Source organism: Rhipicephalus sanguineus, chromosome 3, assembly GCF_013339695.2.
Source record: "Rhipicephalus sanguineus isolate Rsan-2018 chromosome 3, BIME_Rsan_1.4, whole genome shotgun sequence".
Classification (NCBI taxonomy): Eukaryota; Metazoa; Arthropoda; class Arachnida; order Ixodida; family Ixodidae; genus Rhipicephalus; species Rhipicephalus sanguineus.
In genome coordinates, this window is record NC_051178.1 from 47,472,629 (window position 1) to 47,495,792 (window position 23,164).

General features: G+C 49.5%; 2 protein-coding genes across 3 annotated transcripts in view; one reads left to right on the forward strand and one right to left on the reverse strand.

Annotated features, from left to right (window-relative positions):
- Window positions 1–23,164, reverse strand: part of LOC119386620 (coenzyme Q-binding protein COQ10 homolog B, mitochondrial) — a 158,547-nt gene that overhangs the window by 19,027 nt on the left and 116,356 nt on the right. Inside the window, exons 1-2 of one of the 2 annotated variants that reach the window (XM_037653906.2) lie at window positions 858–999; window positions 60–218 (exon numbers count right to left, since the gene is read on the reverse strand). In XM_037653906.2, the coding sequence (XP_037509834.1) occupies window positions 60–218; window positions 858–916 (218 nt within the window). In that variant the 5' untranslated portion in view covers window positions 917–999. Of the gene's footprint in view, window positions 1–59; window positions 219–857; window positions 1,000–23,164 lie in introns of those variants that run through there. The other variant, XM_049413200.1, reaches the window with a different exon arrangement.
- Window positions 1,091–23,164, forward strand: part of LOC119385450 (autophagy-related protein 9A-like) — a 268,124-nt gene continuing 246,050 nt past the window's right edge. Inside the window, 4 exon segments of the mRNA XM_049413199.1 lie at window positions 1,091–1,367; window positions 4,857–5,004; window positions 17,730–17,773; window positions 18,243–18,307. Of these exon segments, the coding sequence (XP_049269156.1) occupies window positions 4,896–5,004; window positions 17,730–17,773; window positions 18,243–18,307 (218 nt within the window). The 5' untranslated portion in view covers window positions 1,091–1,367; window positions 4,857–4,895.

Genomic DNA, 23,164 nt, shown 5'->3' on the forward strand with positions numbered 1-23,164 from the left:
GTGTGCAATAGCCGTCAGCTGACGGGCACAGCTACTGCGACTACGCATCATCGACTCACCCGAGCAGCTTCCTCTCCGAATAGTGCAGCGTGTTGCCGCCGCCCGAGGGTTTCACGAGACGAAAGAATGTCCGCACCCAGGCCGTACCTCCGGGAATGTGCGACGAAGGCTCGCAGGCCACCGCGTTGCGCGCCGACGACACCATCGCCGGGCCGCCACTGCACCAGCAGTCCAAAACACCACGCTCCACATGCAAAACGCCGCGCGCTGCCAACGCAACGCTCCGCTTCGTCCAGTGCGCGCAGCACGCGACCTTTATTATTCGTCTCGACATTATTGTGCGAATTCACCACACCGCGAAGTCTGAGGCACGACTCCGGCGGCCGCAGTTTAGCAGCCACGGAGCACGGACTGATACCAGAGAAATAAAACAATCACGGCGATAAATAACACAAATAAAGTTCAGCCGAAACTAGTTTCATTCATTCAACTTCCACCGAAGCGCGCCATCAGCTGACGCGGTCGGCAATTTTTTTCTTCTTCGCCCGACCGTCCATTGCATCACTACGTAATGACAACGGAAAATACGATCAAATACAGATTGAAGTGAAAAAAAAATATTACAGCAAAAAAATGGACGGTGACCGACTTTTGAGGGTCAAAATAGGATGTTTAGGCCGGAATGAAACCAATGAAACTGCACGTATGCGTTGACTTCTGAGGACTTCGCTTTTCTCTTTTTCTCGCAACACTTTCCGAGTCGCGTGAAAAGGCAGCTAATCTAGAACACCTGTGCGCAGCCTACTTCATTAGCAAAGGTTATAGCGGCAAGGAAACTTTTAAAATGAAATACGCACCAAAATCCATTGAGTTTGGCACATCTTTTCGTGCAGCGCAAGACCCCCAGGGCAGCCATCAGCCGGAGAGAACGGTACCGCAGCAAATTTATTTGTGTTACTAAAACAACTGACCATAATAATTTTGTTGTAAATAAACTACATTTAAATGGCAACATGTTTTAAAAGTTAATATTATGTGTTATTTTTATATTATTTATTTGCTGCGGACCTCGTACTACACTACACCCACAAAGAAAATTAAAAAGTAAACAAAGCAACAAAGGCCATTTGGTGGGTGACCGTGCCCGCAACCGTGCCGCGCATCGCGCCTGGCCGTGTGATCCTCGTGCACGGATTTGTGCGCCCGCGTCATCGACAGCGCCCGATTTGTGCGAGTCATGTTCATAGTGGCAGTGACGAGGAAGTTCACTGCCTCGTAGCATCGACGGTGTGCGCGGCATGGATACGCACGAGACGACGGATGATGCAGCGAGGGTCGCCTCCGTCAGCTGATCGAAACCTCCGCACGTAAGTCTTTCTCGGCAAGGGGATTTAGGTGCCCAGCCTACTGTACGAGGTCGTGCGCCCGAACGTCTTTTTCGCGAACTCTAGCACGCACTGACGGTGACGGCCCGAGTGCGCGGCAGGCGCGATAGTTGTGGTAGCACAACGGGCATCGCTAGTTCTTGCGAAATGTCCGCTGGTTGGCCCTTCTCGCTGGTGCAGCAGCAGTTTCCTCGCCCGCAGCCGTTAGCAACGGGGCTTGCGCGTCGTTTGTCTCCACACACCGAATACCTGCGGACGAGCGCGCGCGTTTAATTAAACGTTGACCGAACACGGCGGGAACAAAGCGTCCGAGTGCAGCGGCGATAACGGCTCAGGTCGTTCCGTCGAGCTTCTCATCAATTGTGGCCACCGCAGCGCAGTGTCCTTGCCTTTGGCCCACAGGTAACGTCCCGTTTGCACGCTACGAATGCGCCCGAGAAGCAACCTATTTTTAGCGGTTTCGTTGTGGGCGCGATTCAGGCGCAAGTGCATGAAGTGTTCATTTCTCTAGTAACGGTCGATGGACCGAAAGTGCGCGTATCTGTGTGTTTAGTAAAGCCTACACACGCGCGCGGATGTTGGATGTTACATCATGCGCACTGGTCTAGCGTCGGTGTGCTCGCTTACATCACACGTCAGCCTGGCGTTCACGTGAATTCGCGGCAGCAAAGGCGCAAATTCATGCGCGGCGTTTCCTTCAGCTTGTTTAGTTTGGCCTCGCACCTTAAACCCTTCCGGCTCACTCACGCGCGAGCTGGGCCGACCCGTGTCGTAAATATACAACGCCTTGCGTTCATTGAACGCGTGCTTTCTTTCGACACGGCACCGAGTGAATACTGGGAAGCACAGCGCGCTGCAACTTATGTAGTGGGAAAGTATTTAATGAAAAACGTTGCAGCTTGTGGGTGGTGGCTCTGCCGCGCATGTTGGTCGGAGGCTTGTTGACATAGCGTGCTTTGATCGCTGGTTTTAAAGGCGATATCGCGAACATGCTTGGATTGCTGACCGTTGTTATACTTTTCAGTGAACAAACCCGCACGTGTCTTTAGACACTTGAGTTAAGCGTGCTTTGTTCGCACACGTAACCGCGAGTTGGAAACTAACTAAACACTAGCAGCACTCCAGCAGACCTTTGCCGCAAACCTTGCGTGCAAAACACAATAGGTGCGCTGCGAACCGAGCGGGTTTCCTTGAACCAGGCGCAGTTAAGGAAAGCGTCGTAATATCAGGCTCGCGCGCCCATGTAGTGTGTAGCGGGTATTTTCGGTTCGTGCGTTTCGAGCGCACTTCTTGGCATGCGGGCCCCGTTCTCCGGTCATAAACTCTGCGATTGTCCTAAGCAGGGCTATTTGCGACTTGTCATTGGCACGTTCTGCGCGTTGCCGTTGCTCTTCAGCGTAGTCACGTTGGCTTTCTACTTTCGGATGCGTTGCTACCCCTGCGTGCGTTTGACCTAACGCCACTTGTTGTGTGTGCCACTTGCATATTGGTGGGGCTGTTGTCTTGTGTTAGGACTTCTGTGTTGCTCAGCCTTTGCACGAGAAAGTCTCGTGCATGACATCGATGCCGCAGGCGTGCAGCCAGAAAGTTTTCTCAAGACCCCCCCCCCCCTTTTTTTAAAATTATGTCCGTGCGTGTTTGTATGTATGCTCATACAATATGTAAATATTTCGGGTGTGGGTTTTAACCCCAAAACCACCCCCTTGGTTACGCCACTGCATCGATGCAGTGTAATATGGTTGTGAAGCCGTGCAGCATTAGTGGGGCCAAGGTAAAGTGGCCAAGGTGTTGGACAGGACACTGACCTTGGCGTGGTGTAGCGCAGAGGCTTGTGAAGGCGCACAGTCTCTAAACGCCGGGAATATTTCTTGCCAACAAGGCCACTGGTCAACCCGTGACTTCAACTCTGAGTGGCCCGAGAGGTCGTTTCGTCAGGCATGACTGGCAATTTCGCACGATGACTAAATATCGTAGCAATGCCCGTAGTCGCCGTCGGCGCCTGTGTGGTCCTGGTCACAAATCTAGGAGGCTGTGACCTGGTGAACACCCCATGCACTCCTTTCTGGTACACACATCGGGGAGCGTTCTGAAAAGACCCCACATGTCAGTCTCGTTCATAAAAGAGACAAATTCCGAATGTTCATTCCAAGCAAAAGGTCATGAAACGAAGACTGTTTCGGTCACGTCGTGAGGTCTGTCGTTTCGGTGGAGCAAAAACTGAGAGAAACGAGGTAGCTGACGCACGCGATCGTATTCTTCAGAATTGTGCTTGCCTGAGCTCGTTGGTTGCACATAGCGAGGGGTTCCAGCCAACTACTTCGACGAGGACAGAAGGGGAGATGACACACCAGCGTCCAAGTAGTTGACCGGAACCCCTCGCTATGTGTATTCTTCGGGGCACAGGGAATCTTCTTGGTGATCCTAAAGAACTTTAATGATGTCAGTGACCACGTTTGCAGTCGCGCAAAGTCGTCAGCGGCTCGACGGTATCTAATATATAGCTGATATAGGTGAGCGGAACTTGAAAAAGATTGAAAAGCTGGACGAGACGCAGTAGCCGACTTGTTGTATACAGCGCGAAAAGAAAAGCGCGTCGACCCTTCATGCGCGTCAGCGCCCTTCTGTGCTGTACTACTTGGAAAGCCTCTGGACCTTGTGGGGTGTTCATTCGGTTCCGAAGGAGCAGCGTCGATGGTCCCCTCCCCGCTCAGGGCTCGTGGTGACGTTCTTGGAAGGGGTTGGGGGGGTGGGGGTCATCGGTGGCTGTCATTGTTGGCGCGTCTTTGTGTTGCCTGCTTGGCTGGACGAAACTGGCCGTGGGGGTCGGAGTGCGCACTTGCTGTCATTCGTCGGTCCCCTGCTCTCCGAAGAAGACGCCTGGCAAAATAGCTGCACAAGGCCGTTTCAAAAACGACCTCGAAGACATAAGGTGTGGTTACTACGGGTGGCTGCCGGCGTCTACCGAACGTGTACGTACTACTGTGAAACTTGTGCTCCCGTTAAATTCTTAAATTCGGCCCTCCTAATCAGCCCCGTGGAAAAGGTTTTTTTTCCATTTTTTCGAAGAAAACTCAACTCCACTGAGTCGCCATTTTGTGGTGATTCCTTTTACCGAAGTGGTCGAGTCCGCTGGGATCAGTCGGCCTTAGTGAGCGGTATATTGGAATGTCGTAGCATACGGCATCAGTACAAAATAGCGGCCCTGTTTTCGTGTTTGCTACATTTTGCTCGTTGAAAACCCGTCGGGCTAGCCTAATTAGTGGCCGAGGTGTAGCGCCGCAAAAGAGAGCGCGGGTTCGATTCCTTCCCACGGCAGCCGCATTTCGATGGAGGCGCAATGCCAAGGACGTTTATGTGCTTCCTAAGAAAACCGAGGTGGTCAACATAAATTCACTGTCCTGCATTCCAGCTTGGTTTGTTAGCATATCACGATTTTTGCTTAGTCCACTCACTGTGGCACATGTGTTGCAGGTGGGCACTGCCCCTGCAAGTACACCGGGCGGTGCCAAGATGGCCAGCCTGCAGACAGCCTACCGGGCGCTGCCGTCGGATGACACCGAGCCAGAAGGGGCGCACGAAAGCCACTATCTCATCCACACGGTGCCCGACAGCAGCCCCAGTGAGTAGTGAGACCTATGTGTGTGTTCGCGTGCGTGCTGTGTTGTATACGTACAAAATAAAAAAGGGGTGGGGTTTCACCCACCACCCCTTGAACTTGTTCTTTGTCACCCCCAGGCCCGTAGCCAGGGGGGATGCCCTAGGAGCCCGGGCACCCCCCCCCCCCCCAATAGGTGTTTTTCTCAAGTAGTCAAGGTCTCCATGAAGAACCCCCCCCCCCCGGAAAAAATTCCTGGCTACGGGCCTGCCACCCCGCCCCCCAGCAGCCCGAATTAGAGCTGCTGGGGGGGGGGGGGGGTGGCATGTAGCATAATGCTAGAAAAAACATTTAGACATTTAGACAAACTTCCAAATCTTTATTATAATGTACGTGACTCAGTACACAGTTAGTCTGACTTGTCAACCCTCCCCGCACCCCCGAGCTAAGCAACTGGGCACCCTACACCTCTGGCCAGTGATGAAATGTTATTTTCTAAATTTTCATTGTGTGTTTTACTGTTAGGTGCCTTGGCCTGAACAGACAGAATATGAGGTAGTGATTAGGAGAGATTCTTTTTTTTTCTGCAGGAATAAAGGCAAACAAATTTAGAGTATTTCTTCCACATCCTAATCAATTCATCTTTTCTTGACATTTTACTCAGAATTCCCTATTGATGTGTCGTAACAGAGCACTTGCGATGAAGAGTGGTAGGACTCCTGTGCCAATTCTGCCGCTTTGATTTACACTGAGCTTCCTGCTTTGAACGCTCCAAAAACAGAAAATTGACCAAAATTGCACCTCGCTTTACCAGAACAGTTTCAGTGTGGTAGTCCGGCAGTGGCCACAAGCACTGCATGGATTTGTAGCCAAAAGAAAAAAAAGAGGTAGTGAAGCCATTCCGGTTCAAGACACCACCATGGGTGGTGCCTCCTGCAAAATCCTCGCCACTTCACACTTATACAACTTTGATATTGTCTCATTTTACCGTCCAACAGGTAGCACTTCAATTACTTATAAATGCAAAGCATTTCTTAGCGAACTAAAAGCACTTTGGGTGTTTCTGTCTATCTATCTAGCCACCTGTCTGGGTGCTGTCGCAACCGCCTCCTTAACTTGGTGTAGACCAATATTGGCATGAGAGGGTAAGAGGGTTTGACAAATATGGCTGTCTAATCATCACATGAATAACATGAAAATCCTGTCGTGTACGTCGTGAAACCCTTTCCTCCAGACACCTGTGGCACATACCCATATACCACGGGCTGCAGTATGCGGGTATGCACCACAGGTGATTCAGTTTTTAAATGCGAAGCATTTCTTAGCGAACCTTTGGAACTTTGAGTGTTTCTATCTATCTATCTATCTATCTATCTATCTATCTATCTATCTAGCCGCCTACGTCTGGGTGCTCTCATGGTCGCCTCCTTACCCTCGTGTAGACCAAGATTGGCTTGGGAGGGCAAGAGGGTTTGACGAGTATGACTGCCGGGTCATGACATGACTAACGTGAAAATCCTGTTGTGTATGTCGTCAAACTCTTTCCTCTGGACATGTGTGACACATATCCGTTTACCACGAGCCGCGGTGTACGGGTATGCGCCACAGGTGATTGACAGTTTATATATCTACCCAGGAGCGGCGAGAACAGACATTGGTAATTTAAATGCGAGAGCATTAAGAAAAACTGACATCGGCAGTGTTGACTTGACGAATGGAAAGAATAAAAATCTGGATCCCAGCAGGAATCGAACCCAAGCATTCTGCGTGGCAATCAGGTATTCTATCACAGAGCCACGCCAAGTCTATAAACTGGTTTGGAAAAACAGCCTATGCAGTCGTACTGTTGGTGCAACGTAATTGTGGTTGTGGTGCTGACTATCTAATTTTACAAGAAAGCAACAAACACTGCATATGTACTCCTACAATACAGGTGTCATATCAGATGAAAGTCTGTGGTTCCAGTGTTGGCTCCGCTTTTATAGCAGTCTAATAAACGTTAAATTTTTATTTCTATGATTCAGCAAGGTATGTTGAAGCATTGATCGACCCCAGAGGAATACATTAATGAAAGTTACAATGATATTCACATGATTGCACCATAGGGTGCACTTGGTTTCGATAATACTGACGTATGTACAGTGGAACTTCGATTATACGTCCCCCGGTCCTGCGACGACCCGCGTTTTACGACGAATTGGCTTGGTCCCGGCAAAACCCCCATAGAAATAATGTATTAAAAACCTCAATTGTACGACGCAATTTTACGCCGGCCCCGCCTCGTACGGCGCTTTGCTGGACTGTCCGAGAAAAAAAAAGACCTACGATGACGCGGGCTGGCACGCAAACACACTGCGGCCGGGCGAAAAAAGTCGGGAAACCGAGGAACCGAGTTCGTATCCGCGCTGCCACCACAGGGCCTCTTTAATTTTTCGACACGCGGTCGGCCATAGCTAGCCAGAGCCAACGTTGGCCGGAGCCAGCCGGAGCGCATTCGTTTTGTCGCATTGCACTGCGCACTTCCGTTGTCGCTTTTTTTTTTTTCTCTCTCTCTTCTTTTGGGTGGTTTTGTAGTGACCGTGACCGTTGTGACCGCAGTGACCGTTGTGAGCAGATAACATGGCAGATAATCTCGAGCTCGCTTTCTAGTATACGATAACTTTCACTACATTTCGTGTCGTTATACCGGACGTGTTGAACGGCGATTGTTGAGCCAATGTTTGCGACAGCCGCGGGAACCGGAACTCGCCGCTGTCTAGCTACCACATGAACCACACCCACATGAACATCGATGAAAATGGTGAATTCAGCATAGGAAGCGACCACAACCGAATCAAGTTGAGCTTTTCTCGATCCTCCTGGCGAACCATTGCGAAGGAACATCGCAACCCTGCTGAGAGGCACCTCCCGCAGTCGGAGTATGCGGCAGTCGCGGAAGCATTCGAGCAGAACTTTCAACCGACGGAACCACCAACATATGATCAATTTGTGCTCGAACTGAGAAGTATCATGAAGAAGCACGAAATTCGCGTAAATTCCCGCGGCGGCCTACGGCGCAAAGGCTGGTGGGACGAAGAGGTACAAAGGGCCCTTACTGCAAGACGAACGGCGAATCGCCTACACAGAGCGGCTGTTAGGACATCACCCGGAGAGGAGTGCATGAGTACCTGGGAGGAATACCTCCGCCTCAAAAGAGAAATGCGGGTCCTTGTACAAAGCAAAATAGCTCAGCATAATAACAAACAATTGCGAGCTATCACAGAGGCAGGGCGTAACGGTGCAAACAAGTTTTGGAAATATGTGTCTTCATTGGATCGCCAAACTCCGGCACCTGAAATTCGACACCACTCCAGCAACCTACCGGTCACCGACCTCGCAGAACACCTCACGACCCACATGCAAGAGCTCTTCAATCCCACACATGACGAATCGACCTCAGCAGTAAACGGCGACCCAGATGAGCCTCACCAACCCAGTGAAGAGGACCACTGGCAGATAACTAGGATCGCTCTTGAGCGTGCACTCCCACGTATCAGTGCAAGTACTGCTACCGGACTGGACGGCATACCGGCGGGCCTTGTGAAATGCCTGGGGAAGTCTGCTCGTGAACACCTCGCGGGAATCTTCAACACCATCCTCAAGAACGGCCCAATCCCATCCGACTGGCAATGCGGCAGAGTAAGCCTCGTGTGCAAGAGAGGAGGCGACGCTGGACTGCTGGGCGACTATAGACCAATCACGGTGACGAGCGTCCTATATAGACTCTTCGCTCAAGTCTTGAAGGGCTGGATGAGCGGCTGGGCGGAGAAGAGGGGCATACTGTCTGAACTCCAGAATGGCTTCCGACGGAACCGACGCTTGGAAGACAATCTTTTCGTGCTCACCCAGACCATCGAGGTGGCACGGAGAGAAACCAGAAGTCTGCTTGGATGCTTTCTGGATGTCGCCAAGGCTTATGATAGTGTGCCGCACGAGGAGTTTTTCCACCAGTTAGACCAACGACAAATGCCGCACGTGTGGACAGACTTTCTCCGGCGGCTCTATGCAGATAGCTCGGTGGTAGCATGCTTCAGAGGCACCAGAACACAGCCTGTGAGGGTGACAAGAGGACTCAGGCAGGGCTGCCCTTTGTCTCCGCTGCTATACATGCTATATGTGGCGGGACTCGAGCAGGCACTCGTGGAATCGGGAGTTGGCTTCGCGTTCCGACTCATGATTGGTGGAGTGGCGCAGACATGGACGCTGCCCGGCTTGGTGTTCGCTGATGATCTGGTACTACTGGCTGAGTGCAGCAGTGACCTTCAGAGGTTGGTAACACTGGCGGCCGACCACCTGAAGAGTCTGGGCCTTCACTTCAATGCCAAGAAATCGGCCATATTGCAGTTTTCAGGCGTGGAGACCATTGATGTGCAGCTTCCCGACGGAGGAAGCATTCCGGTATCAGACAAGTACCGGTATCTCGGTGTCAACCTTTGCACCTCCGCAGATCTCTATGACAAGCAAGAGGAGCACGTTCGACAGGCTTCTGTGAGGGCCGCCAACGTGTTGCGACGGCGGAGCCTGTGGGGGTGCAACCGGTTTGTACTAGTGCGCGAACTGTGGAAGGCAGTACACGTGCCAGTGCTGACATTCGCCAACGCCGTCATCTGCCTGTCCGCAGCAACACGCCAGTGGTTGGAAAGAGGCCAGCGTGAGGTTGGGCGACTGGCGTTGGCGTGTCATGGACGTGTAGCGGTCGAAGCTGTGCAAGGTGACCTCGGATGGTCAAGTTACGAGGCACGAGAGGCAAGGAGCAAGGCGGCCTACGAAGGCCGTCTTCGCCTCATGAACGACCAGCGGTGGGCCCGTCGTGTATTTAGATACACAGCTATCAAGGGCATGAACACACCATGGCGCAGGCGTCTCCACAATCTGTGCCGCAAGTACTCCCTTTTTACTGACCCCGTCCAGGAGGACAGTGAGAGAAAATGGGCAGTAAGAGTACGGAATAGAGTGCAGGAAGCTGAGACGTCGGTGTGGCAGGCGGCTATGGAGCAGAAACCTAGCCTGGCCCTATACAGAGCCCACAAGACCACCATCTCCGCCGAACGCTTATACGACAATAGTGCCGGCAGTGCACTTCTGTTTGAGGCCCGTGCTGGAGCGCTCCGCACTCGGGTGTATCGGCGTCACTTCGACCCGTCGTTGGCTGACGGCACTGTGCAGTGCAGGACATGCGGGAAAGACGAGGAGAGCATTGAACACCTGGTGCTTCACTGCGAACGCCTCTGTCCTCGTCAGACAGATGGCGCCACACTACCGGAGGCACTCGGTTTTGTGAAAGACTGTGGCGCATCGGGTGAAGGCGGCAGCCGCGATACCAACGTGCACCCCCTGGCAGCGACAGCAATCACAAAAGCAAGGCTTCTGCAGTGGTGGTCAGGGAGACAGTGAACAATTGTGATGTTCATGGACCTGGTGTGATTTTTCTTTGTTTCTCTCTTTTTTTTAATTTATTTGTTTCTCGTTCCGGTCAGGACACTAAAAGGTGCCCCCCCCGGTATAAAGGGGAAGACCACAGACATCATCATCATCATCAGGGCTGGGGCGTTTTAGCCGCTCGCGATTGGTCGAAGCTTGCAAATCGAATAGGCCTACTGCCGTGCTGCCATTCAGCCATTCCTTCACGTGTTTGCCTCATCGGTTGGTTGTGCTGCGCCGCAGCTGCTGTGTCCACGTGCAAAATTTTCTGTGTTCGGTCATTGGTGTGCGAGGAAGCTTTCGAACTTTTGGTTGCGAGTGCTGCGTCTCGCAATGTCGCGGAACCGAAAACCGCTGACGCTCGGAGAAAAGCTTCGCATAATCGAGGAGGCAGAGAAGCGGAACGGAGCAACAAAGGCCAGCATTGCCCGCGACCTGAACATTCCCGAGTCGTCGCTGAAAACGATCCTCGCGAAGAAGGACAGCATCCTACTAAATGCGGCAAAGTTCGGCCTGAACAGGAAGGCCGCGAAAGATGGCAAATATGCTGCCATGGAGAAGGCCCTCGTTGAGTGGTTGCGTCAGGCCCGCAGTTCAGGAATCGCCGTGGATGGCGCAATTTTGAAGGAGAAGGCTGAGACAGTTGCATTGCGCTGCGGCATTGACGACTTTAAAGCCTCCAATGGCTGGTTGGATCGCTTTAAAAAACGCAGTGGAGTTGTGTACAGCCGCTGCTGTGGAGAGAGCGCGTCAGTCAGCTCCGACACTGTAGAAAAGTGGACTGCATTGCTGCCGGAATTGATACGGGAATACAAACCGTCCGACGTGTTCAACGCAGACGAAACTGGATTATTTTATAATATGCAGCCAAAACAGACATTGGCATTCAAAGGAGAGAGCTGTCACGGGGGTAAGCGAAGCAAAGAGCGTCTTACCGTATTGCTTTGCGCTAATGAAGACGGCTCTGAAAAGCTTCCTGCCCTCGTGATCGGCAAGTTTGAGAAGCCGCGATGCTTCAAGAATTTGAAAAGGCTGCCGTGCCAGTACACGTTCAACCGGAAAGCCTGGATGACGGCTGCTATGTTTTCTACATATCTGCAGCAGCTGGACTCCAAAATGGGGGCTAAGAACAGAAAGATTCTTCTTCTGCTTGACAATGCGCCATGCCATCCATCAGATATGTCGCATTTGAGAAATGTGAAAGTTGTATTTCTGCCCCCCAATTGCACTAGCCAGCTGCAGCCACTTGACGCTGGCGTCATCAAGTGCATGAAACAGAAATATCGGAAGTTTCTGGTGCAGCGTCGGCTGGCGGGCATGGAACGCAAGCAGTTGGATAAGAAACTTTCTGTGCTTGACGCAATGCACTACATTGCTAGTGCATGGGACGCAGTCACGCCAGAAACTATCGCCAACTCCTTCAGGCACTGCGGCTTTAATAGAAGTGGTGCTTGTTCTACCAGTGAAGCTGCACTGCCTGTTGACGGTGAACCAGAGTTCGGCAGCCTGGAGCTGCCTGGATCTTTCGCGGACTATGTTGGTGCCGACGACGACGTTGCAGTGTGCAGTGAAGTGTCGCTGGATGACATTATCGAAACTGTGCGTCCCGACACTGCGGGAACTTCCGACGAGGAAGAGATGGACGACGCTGCAGAGGCTAGCGTGTCCGTTCCGACTTACGCGGACGTGTTGTGCTACGTCGACCACATTCGGCGGTTTGCTTGCGCACGCGATGAGATCGGCGACTTGCTGCCAGATGTTGCAGCTATCGAAAGAAAGCTGATGCGTCGTGGCTGGGCAAACTCTCAGAAGAAAATCACAGATTTTTTTAAAAGGTGAGAAATAAAGGTTCGTTCACACCTCCGATAAAATGCGTGGTTGTCATTTTTTCAATTAATTTAATCTACGTTCCTCGGAGCAGCGTACGTTTGTGCCGCGGACTTTCTTAGGCATTATGTGCCCGCTGTTGTGGGGCAAAAATGACCGTCACTGCCTATATTCTCGGTTTTTCGATTATACGACGCCCGGATTATACGACGATTTTGCGCGGTCCCCTGAAAGTCGTATAATCGAAGTTCCACTGTACTCTAATGTGAGGGCTGGGTTTACGGGGAACGAACGGGCGGACCGTTTTGCTCGAAGCATGACAGGCCGAGCCGCAAACCACGTTACCCGGGAGGGCACTTCGACACCTTGTGCACCAAGAGAAATCCTCGAATTTCAATTTCAAAGACTAGGTAGGCGAACTAAAGCTCCCCCTCATCCTAACCTAAGTAGGAGAGAGACAAGCACGGGACTGGCGTCGCCTGCAAACAAACACTTTCCCACATTTACACAGAATGTACCCTCACAGATACAGCAACAAATGTCCGTGGTGCGAAGCAACACCGACATTGGAGCACATCACATATCTGTGTACACAACGTCTGAATTGGTCGTGGGAGGCGCGGCTTGCGGAACTGGAAATGGAAAGCCAGCTGGCGACCCTTGACCAGGCCAGCAAGCCACTGTATGCACCACCCACCCTAACCATTCCAAGCCCTGATATGAATAAATGTTCTTTCTTTCTCTTGAAGGCAAAGCTCAACCATCCTCAAGTATTCTTTTTATCACTGCCACAAATAAAAGAATCTTTTGCCATTACTATTAAAGTTTACACGCATGAGATGGTTTCTGTGTCAAAAGCTAACCTGCTGCAAACTGCTCAGATGTTCAATTTACTTGCTCCAAAAATTGCTCTAGAATGGCTTTGAGTGTCCTATCCCTAGAGTAACATTTGCAGTGATTCCACTCCTGCGCCAAGGTGCGCCAAATTGTATTTACTGCGCCATCCTGATAATATCGACGAAAATTGCGCCAAACTGCGCCAAAGACTCGGGTTTGGGGGCGTCTATCACCGGCACTCGCACGGCCGGCGCGTCAGAACATGTGCAGCTTGATCTTGGGGCTGCCAAAGTCGCAACCATGGACCAAGAATTATTCCGCTGAATAAATAGCGCTCGCGCGTGCGTCCCGAATAAGCCACGATGCCATGCACGGTGCCGACGCAGCTTCCGTTCTGCAAGTCGGCTCGACAGCAAAACGCCCTCTCCGCAGAGGCTCGTGACGTCTAGGCTTGTCGGTAGCGAGAAAGTGCGACGGCAATTCATCGGCGGACGTCGTCTGTTCTAGAAACGCTGCTGATAGCTCGTTTAAAGCGTCGCACGGCACGTAAGGAAAGCAATGTTCAGTAATAACACGTGTGCTGCTAAAATGTCTGGCACTTCTGTTTCCGGACATCGCGGAATGAAATATGGGATCGCTAGCAGTATATATATGGAACAACATCGAATTTTCGTTGCTTCGCGTTTATGGAAGAGCACGCGAATGGTGGAAACGCGTTCACACTTTTCCTCGGATATACTTTATCCATGGATCTTCATTCGGAAGAGCTTTTTCTTAATTGCTTATACCAGCACGTCCGAGTTTAATCACTCTGCGGTAAATACCCCCTAAAAGGCCCTGCCCTTTCGAGCTCACGTGCTAGGGTTGCAATTTGAATTTTTTGCTTGCTTTTTAAAAATGTCATCTCATTAATAAAAGCATGTATCCTGGTCAGAGCAGCCGCAAATACGCAGCTGTCAGTAGCGGGCCCATCGCTGACGGCCCACAGTGACGCGGCTACCCCATGTTACACGTCCGCCCCTCGCTTTCGGGGGTCAATAGCTGACAGGTAAAAAAAAACTCAGTTTCGCTTAAGGGCGAAGCAATGAATGCGATACCAACAAATTGTATTGTTAAACGAAGTAAGGCTAGCAGCTAACACTTTTGGATTCGATCTCGCGTAACTCAACAAAACACTGGTTTAAGGGAATATGGCCGCTCCAGGAACCGAAGCGTTTTCTTGCTTTGAGTTCTCTAAACACGAAGTAAGCGTTGAGAGCACAGCAAGTTTACGGTCTCCTGATGCCTCGAGATGGCGCGCGCGCAAGCGACTGCGCCCTTCGAGCGATGCGGTCCCCCCCCCCCCCCCCCCCCGTCCCCCGCTCCTCTGGCGTCCTTTCATGCTCCTTACGAAAGACGGGCGGGGCGTTTCCTCTCTGTTTGATGAGCAATCGACGGCAGGTCCGCACGCGGGAAGATGTTATCTCATGCGCTGTCCGTGCGACGAAGACAGACGGCTGGCTAGCTTAATCTCCGCTTCAGCTGCGTTCGTCGCCAGCGCTCGCGAGCTTTTACCCGCGGCTAGAATGCACGTGGTGATGTTATTAATTTGGTCTTTATACAGAAAATTACGGCAATGGCGACGGCAAAAATTTGCGGAGAGCGTCCATATAATTGTTATCACAATAAACATTTAAAAAAAGTTGAGGAGCCATTTCACTCTGTGAAGTGGATGATAAGCGAAGCTGTTTCGCGCATGGCAAGGAGGTGACATGGTGGAGGACAGTTTGGTATGTAAGGCCAGGTTGTTAACGTTCAATACGCAATATTAATGCGAAGGCATCAGATGCTTTACCAAACACGAAAATTGACCGTCGGCGGCGTCAATCGATCGATGCAAAAAATAATCATGTGATGGCGTCATCATCACGTCATAGATCGTCAATACTTATGACGTCATCATTGCGTCATATATCGTGATGTCACCATCACGACATCGTCGCTTTACACTGCTTCCGTAATCGGTGCGCCGATCATGGAGCTAGCGAAAAACCAGGTGAGGTGAACAAAGCTTGCAGAGAGGGAGGGGGAGGATCAACCCGTCGATCGAGAAGAAAGAACCTGGCTTTCGCCTTGGAGTTTTCTTAGGGGAATGCACCAGGAACAGTGTGGCTCTTTGGCATTGAGGCACTGCTGTACATCACGGCGTTTGTCTACCACGTCTGCTGATAACCACATAGATGTATTTAGAGTGTTATTTCATAAAGGGCAATTTTATTGATCTGGTATTCTGTTTATTTGCTAGTGTCGAAAATAATCGCTGAAGAGGTTAATTCAGAACACTCAACTGCATGAGCCCTTATTTTTTTATTAGCGAGTGAAGTATGGAGTTCTCCTGAGATAATTTTTTTCATGAGATTTGCAATGAATCGAAATATTTCTAGCCTTCATAAGAGCCCCATAGTAATATTCCGGTGCTTGAATGTTATTGCAATATGCTTCTGTAGTGCACTCCAGGATGTAAAATTCGCTGCTCCAGAGTGCTCCCAGATGCAAAATTATCTGCTCCAAAGTGCTCCAAGATGAAAATTTTGCTGCTCCAAAGTCCTCCAAAACGGAAATTTTGCTGCTCCGAAAATTGCTCCAAATCAGAAGTCCTCGGTAGCATCACTGCATTTGTTCACATAGCAACAAGGACCCTTATGATGTGTGCAAACCTTGCCAAGTGCTTTTGTCGTGTCTTGGCCACTCTCACCCCTTTTCATGATCTCATTGTTCTGTCCAACTCTTTGCTACCACATCTGTTTTCATTATGTTCATATCTCTTCTATTATCCTGACATTGGTTATCTAATCTGCATTGTGTGTCACACCTTATAACAGATAACCCACACCACTCGCTTGGAAAGTTGCCCCATAGGCATTTAGCAAAGCTGATGCATGGGTGGCAGATTGGAGAGCAAGGATAAGTGCCATTGTAGCTGTAATTGGACTAATTATCCAGTCGTGTAACACTCCTCGATTTTTCTATTGGCCCGATAATTTGGACAACATTGCGCCACCACCATGTACCCAATAGAGGCAATGTGTAGGGACATCTGAAATTTTGCCACCGAAACCTTTCGTCGTGCGATTCTTCTCTCTCTATAGTACCACGATTAGACATCTGAAATAGCATTAATTTAAGCCACCGCCATGTTTATTACGCTGCGGTCTCGAACCAGCACTCTTGCGCTTCAGTCTGCTCACAGCTGTAACGTCTTCCAAGAGTGGAAAGGGGCCACTGTTATGGGTCATTGGGCATGTTCTTTATTTATACATGAGTGTACCCACCATTTCCTGTCAGTTTTGGCACTGAGACTCCTAATAAGCCTACAGGCAGGCCCTCAGAATCATTTCACACGTGGCTGGTGTGATTGGAGCCCTTGAGGGCAGTAAAAAAAAGTGTTCATTAATCTTTTATTGCATTTTCACTGCCCTTGGGCAATCTAGATGCCTGTAGATCCAAAGTGGCATTGCTTTTTTTTAAAGTTAAGCCTTTCTAGTCTACTTCTGCTTTTTGAAGGTGCAACTTAACTGCTGTTGACTGTGCAGGCCAACACTGTTGTCAAAACACTACATTCCCATGACTTGCGAAAGTCGGGCCAAAAGAAGAGTGCGTGTAATCTATGCTGGAACTACTGGGACAGCTGAGTTATCGTACTGTGTTTTTGTCGTCCATACCAATTACATCGTTGGAAAGTGCCCATCATACAGACTTGATTTATGAAACACTGGCGATTCAGGTCTTGCTGCGTGAATTAAGTTTCGAGCTTTAACTTTGCACACATCCTGGACTGCACCGTAGTGTGCGGCTCGGTTTATTCAGTTTTATCAGTGGCACGGCAATGAGAACTCTTGTAATTTACCCACCAAAAAACGTTTGTGTTTTGTGCTGTATTCAATCCTTCATGAGCAGTGTTGTTACTTGTGGCTGTTATGTATCAACCTTTTATTAAATTTTACACATACCACTTTTAATTCTGCAGCACATTTTCAAATCGACGTAAGTAACTGATAACTGCAGCTGTGTAATATCGTTCAATGGTTGCGTTATCCACTGTTGTTGCTAGAGCTCCTCATGTCACGTTCTGTTGATCACTCGCTCAAGCACTAGTAGCACCCATGCACATATGCACATTGGCTTTTTTTTGTCGGTGACCGTTTTTGAATGGCTAACCTCTCTTGCAAAGACTCTCCTACGTGTATTTGGAACACCCCTGAATGCTTCTTTTGATTCAGCAGAACAATCTTGTCATCTATGCTAAGTTTGCTAAGTTCACCGAACGCGGACTATCTTTTAACTTGCACCTTTTGTACTAGTTCTCTTGTTCACCATCACTACTGTGTGTCAATACTTTGTTTATATCAGAGGCTGAAGGAAGGTGAGGGTAGGTGGACACTAAATGAAATGTTCCATGAAAACGTGGATACAGAGGAACTTTAGTTGTTGCCCAAGTGTTGCTCTGCTGTGTGGACACACTTTCCTTCCGTTGAATGGTTTTACACTTCCCAATCAGCCCTTTGGCTGGTGTTTATGTCTGTCTGCTGTTAATGTATACAATGATATTGTCATTAGGTAATGAGCTTTGTCTTTTCCATTTGCAGCACGATGGAACCACGTGGAGGACTTGGACTCTTTCTTTACGAGGATATCCTTCTTGTTTTTCCTTTTGTGCAGATGTTAGTTCAAAAGTTCTTCTGTACCCTAAATGGTCGAGACCACGTCACCTTTTGCTTTTGTTGTTGAGGGTGTTCTCATTCCCGCTGAGGCAGTGTGAGCATTCTGGAAATTGTTGCTTGCACTAAAGGGGCGTCGCCCACATTTACTGGGTGCATGCAGTGCCACAGCGCAGAGAATCTTATCGGATATAATGTTAGGATTGCATTTGATCTATGTACCTGCTCATATATGAAATTTAGTTTTGACAGAACAAAATTTGTACTTTCAGAATGCCTGAATAGAAGATGGTTAACTGCAATTTCTGAACTGCATGAGAACTCCTGGGACCGGTTGTTTGTTAGATCAAACTGAGCATTGCTTCTTTATATACTTGCATCATTCACCAGCCATGTTTGGTCAATTGAAAGTTCACATTGACCTTGACTGTGTACCTGCACGTCTACCAGTACCATCAGAACCATGGGTTAACCTGTATGATGCTTCACGAGGTCTTGGAGCTAGTGTGAGTCATTGCAACTAAACCTTTTCTCGGGACCTTCACTTGCAAGTGTTTTACTTTGTTTCATTGATGCTGTGTTGACTCGTCAACCTTGACCTTACAAATACAATCAGTTGTGCAAGGGCTCGACTTATATTTGTTTAGCGAGTCTGAGTGAGCTCCACATTTTTTTGCCGATTTGTGGTCCCATCTACTCAACTTCAGTGTTACTATCGGCCTTATGTCAGCTCACATTTATACTTACATCTACTCACACATGCTTCAGTGCACTAGAGTTCAGACACCAGCTCAATATTTATTGATCAGAGGCATGAGTTATGGAGCCCTGACCTCCCCCCGCAAACTCTTTCACGGAAGTTCTTGATAAAAATGTCCCGTGTGAGTCATCTGTTTCATTAAAAATGTCCTTACTGGATTGCAACCACTGATAACTCGTATTTGAAGGTACGAGACCTAAAGGTGCCACGTCGCCAATTATGTGAGATACTATTGGCGTTAAACAGCTCGGTCACCATGATTGTAAAAGCTAATTGTACACCAACAGACTCGTCAGTTGACTCACTCAGACTCGCCCAGGCTGAGATCGAGCCATGAGTCTGAGTTTGAGTGAGTCAAATTAGGGCGGGTTTGAGTCCGAATGATTACAGTTGAGAAAATATTTTAGTGAGTCTGAGTCCGAGTGTGTCCGGTTGAGGAAAATTTTGGCGAGTCTGAGTACGAGTGAACTCTTTAAGTACAAAATATATTTCATGAGTGAGCCTGAGTGAGCTTCACATTTCTTGCCGACCTGTGGCCCCAGGGGTGTGGCACTGTGCCAACTGTCATTCTCACTGATCGACAAACACTTCTGGCACATAGAAGTATCGCGGAATGGGTTTGCCACTTCAGAAGGTTTATATCGTATTATGCCTGATATTGAACTGATTAGCATTGTGTTTGCATGTTTGATATAACCGGCTTGAAATGTACTACAGTCAAAGCCACTTATAACGATCCCACTTATAACGATCTGTCGGTTATAACGACCATATTTGGGTGCACTTACGATTTTCCAATGCTAACCATCGAAGCTGCGTCCACATATAGCGAACATTTTTCAAAGCCTCCTACTTTTACAATGAACACTTCAGGCACGGTCGCGGTAAAAATATGGCGCATACGAAGCGAAAAAAATGTTAAAACAGGCCTTTTAAGGCGTGAGAGGGGCGCGCGCTCGCGCGTGCCCCGCTTCAGCTTACTCATGACTTAGATATCCCTGATCGGCGAGCACCGCACGCAGATTTCAAACGCTGCAAGCGAGGTCGCTCACTTTCCAGCCTTTTCTTCAGTGGCAGAATGGCAGTGAGGGAAAAAAGAAAAAGGAGGCAGCATGAAGCCTTGCGGTCAGCTTTCGCACGGTAACGTTTCCTGACGCCGTTTTCTGCAGCTACGACCGCCTACAATGAACCAAACAATGTCTTGGAATGCAAGAAAGCATAAATGCAAGAAGTGATAACCGCGATAACTTTTCATCGCATAAAGGTTCACTGTGTCCCTAAACTCGTCGACGCCACAATGGGCTGCAAAAGGTCGTCCGTCTTTTCGGTAACGGCAGAGACTGGTCGATCGGTGATAACGATTTCTGCGCGATTGCGGCGATGCCTTCATGGATAAGCGTAAGAAAAGAGCGAAGGCGAGGTGGCAGCCGTCGATGAACGTGCAGTTATGACTTATAGCCGACAACCTTATATCACAGTCATCTGTAGATATCTGCTCGGCTGCGCTTGTGGCGTACGCCGTACACTGTGCGGATTGACGGCGGTACGAGCGCGGCATGCTGCCGTTCGCAAGTGCGCGTCGCTTAGTGGAAACGAAAGTAGCTCGCTGTTGTTGAGCGGCGCAGGCACCGAAAAACGTCGACGGACAGCGAGCGTATACTGCGTGTTTGACTAGGTGACAACTCAAGTGCGCCGCACATCGTCTTGCAGGGCCGCGAGAGCATCGCGGCCCTGCAATAAAAAAACGGCTTGGCCACAAAGCGCACGTTTTTAAAGGCGAGTCCATATACTACGAACTACTGATATAGCGACCACTTTTCGCGAAACTTTCGAGTTTGTTATAAGCGGGTTCAACTGTATTGGCATCAAATGAAACGTGAACAGCGGCAAGCTTTAGCGGTGGTCTAGTGCGCGCCGTCCAGTCATCGCCACGGACAGGTGCACAGCACTCCAATTTCGCAGCACTGCGCATGTCCATGGTGATGACTGGACGGTGCCATCGCTAATGCTTGCCGCTGTTCGCGTTTCATTTGACGCCGATGGTACTTATCGCACTGTCCAACCCTGCATTCATATGCTGGACCAGCGCCTCCTCTATTTTTCAGTGCCTGGGCGAACGCTCTCCTCGGGCCGTCGAGCGCGCGCTCCGCGTCCGCTCGCCGCTGCCGCGTGGTGGCGCTGTGCAAGTAGACTGCGGAAAGCTGGCGCTGAACGGCCGCGCGTATCACGAAGCTCGCGAATTCGTGTATGCATCCGAGTTTAATTGCATTTGTGTTTCTTGCACGCTTTCGCAGGTACAGGGGGATGGAAAGAAACGCGAACATAGCGGCGCGCTGTTTTCATCGCGCTCTAACCGTGGTGGCAATAAAAATATGCTAGATGGTCTTTTACTGTGTCATGGATGACGTCGTGTTCTCATCAATCCTAGAGGCTATACTACCTGAAAATAGATGCGAAACAGCAATGAATGCAGATGCCGCATGTTCGCGTGTCTTTCCATCCCCGCTGTAAGTATTCCGCAGGCAGACTGTCGGGCCATGCTGCCGGTTCGATACTCGCACTCGAGTTTGATAGTATTCGCGTTTTATTTTCTATGTCAGTCTATTGCAACCGCCCCAATTCCTCAGTATGTCATACTGTTGTGTTCCGCTCTGCAAATGGAATTGAAAGAAATCACGATTGTCTTTTTTTATTTCCCTTTATTGATAAAGAAAAAAATCTCACAGGGTCCCTTATGCATTCATCTAAGACGACTGAAAGGCGAAAGCCATCTTCTTCTTTTCTTCCAGTCAATGTATTGAACATTCCCTGCCTCCCTCCGAGATATTTCTGCGCCTAACGTGGTTTTCTTACAGCCTCAAGGATCGGAGGCAGTGCAAGCTTTCTGCACATCAGCGGAGGCATGCACTGTCTCCGTGATCGGCCCATTTTGACCAAGCGAAGATGTAATATGACGACGTCACGTTATGTGACGTCACGACGATGTCACAAAATTTTACGATCTGTGACGCTATATGATGACGTCATCACGTAATTATATTTTGCATCACTCGTGCCGACGCCGCCGACGGTCAATTTTCACGTTTGATGAGGCATCTAAGGCTTTCGCCTTAATACACTGTTCGGCTGTCGTTCCATGAAATTCCAGTTGCCGTTGGTGTTCGGTAGAGGCGGCTTGCAGTAATTAGGTGGGATAATTGGTCTCCTAATACATCTTCAAACTAAACTAGAATATGCAGCCGTCGCATACGACGCGAAGATTTCATAGAATATAAGAAGCGGCGGCTTACAAAGGATGTAGTAGCGTCACTCTTTGCAGACTACCCTTCACGTTTGCAACGCAAGGTAACAACTGAACCAAGCATGACAAGTATCCCTAAACGTGACCGTGTTGCGTCCGAACAGTCAACGAATGCATGTAATACCAGTATAGCAACGCTGCCTCGCGATCGCCGCCATGTGCATGCCGCATTAGGTCCCGAAGCTGAAGAATTGGAGCCCATGGACACTACATGCGCTACCGGTGAAACAACCGACAATCATTATGTACATTGTCACTGGAAGCAGCTTAGTGACATTTCATGCTATTTAGCGCATGAACTCATGGCTTGCGTATAGTGTGCTACAGCGCATGAACTCATGGCTTGCGTATAGTGTGCTACAGCGCATGAACTCATGGCTTACGTATTGTGTGTTACACCAGTAGACGGTAGCACGCGTCGGGGAACTTTAAGTGCCCAAGCTTTCAGTATTAGCTCTTGGCAAATGCTGCTTTCGAAAATCGACTTTCAGACAGTCAATAACCGACTCTCAGTCAAGCGAACGTAACGGTGACAAAACAATTTTCCGGGCATCACTGGCATGCGCTCTCTGGAATCGGGCTAGCAGACGATGCGCGAGCGTCTCGATCAAATAGCCGCGAAAGACACATGCCTTCAAAATGGGCTGGTTGCCCAGAACGACAAGTGCTTCATGATTCCAGTTTACAAGTTTTCAATATACTTTAAACAACCCGAATACAGCCGAAAACTGAACCATATAGCAGCTTGGAATGCAGCCACGGCATTCGTTTCCGCGAGCGACGACGCGTCGGCGGGTCTACTACGGTGGCGGCGCCCGGCGGCTAAAAGCCGCACTAACGTCGACGGTCGGTTCCCATTGCTCTCCGCTCCTTCGCCCAGGCACAGAAAAATAGAGGAGGCGCTGGCTGGACTATCGTTGGCTCTTTGTGCCACAGGCACAGTCTCTGCCAAGATATGTCATTTGGTGTGGTGCCATGTGGCCAGCGCACACTCGCCTACTACGGTGAATTGAACTTTACAAAAACGGCCCTGAAACACTAAATAAACGTGCTTAGTCATTGCACAGCACCATTGCACTTCAAGCTGAATGTTATACCTGTAGATTGATTAGAAAAACTCAGTATTTCACTCAAAAAAGCAGCATTGCCTTTCTTTCAAGTTTCCTAAATCCCTGCCACATGACACAGTGGCTGCTGGGTAGACTTGTATTCAGGTGTTGTGACAAAGAAATGCCGTAGGCAAAAACAAAAGATCATGAACTGACGGGGCAGTGACACGGTCTGGTGGTGATTATCGTCACT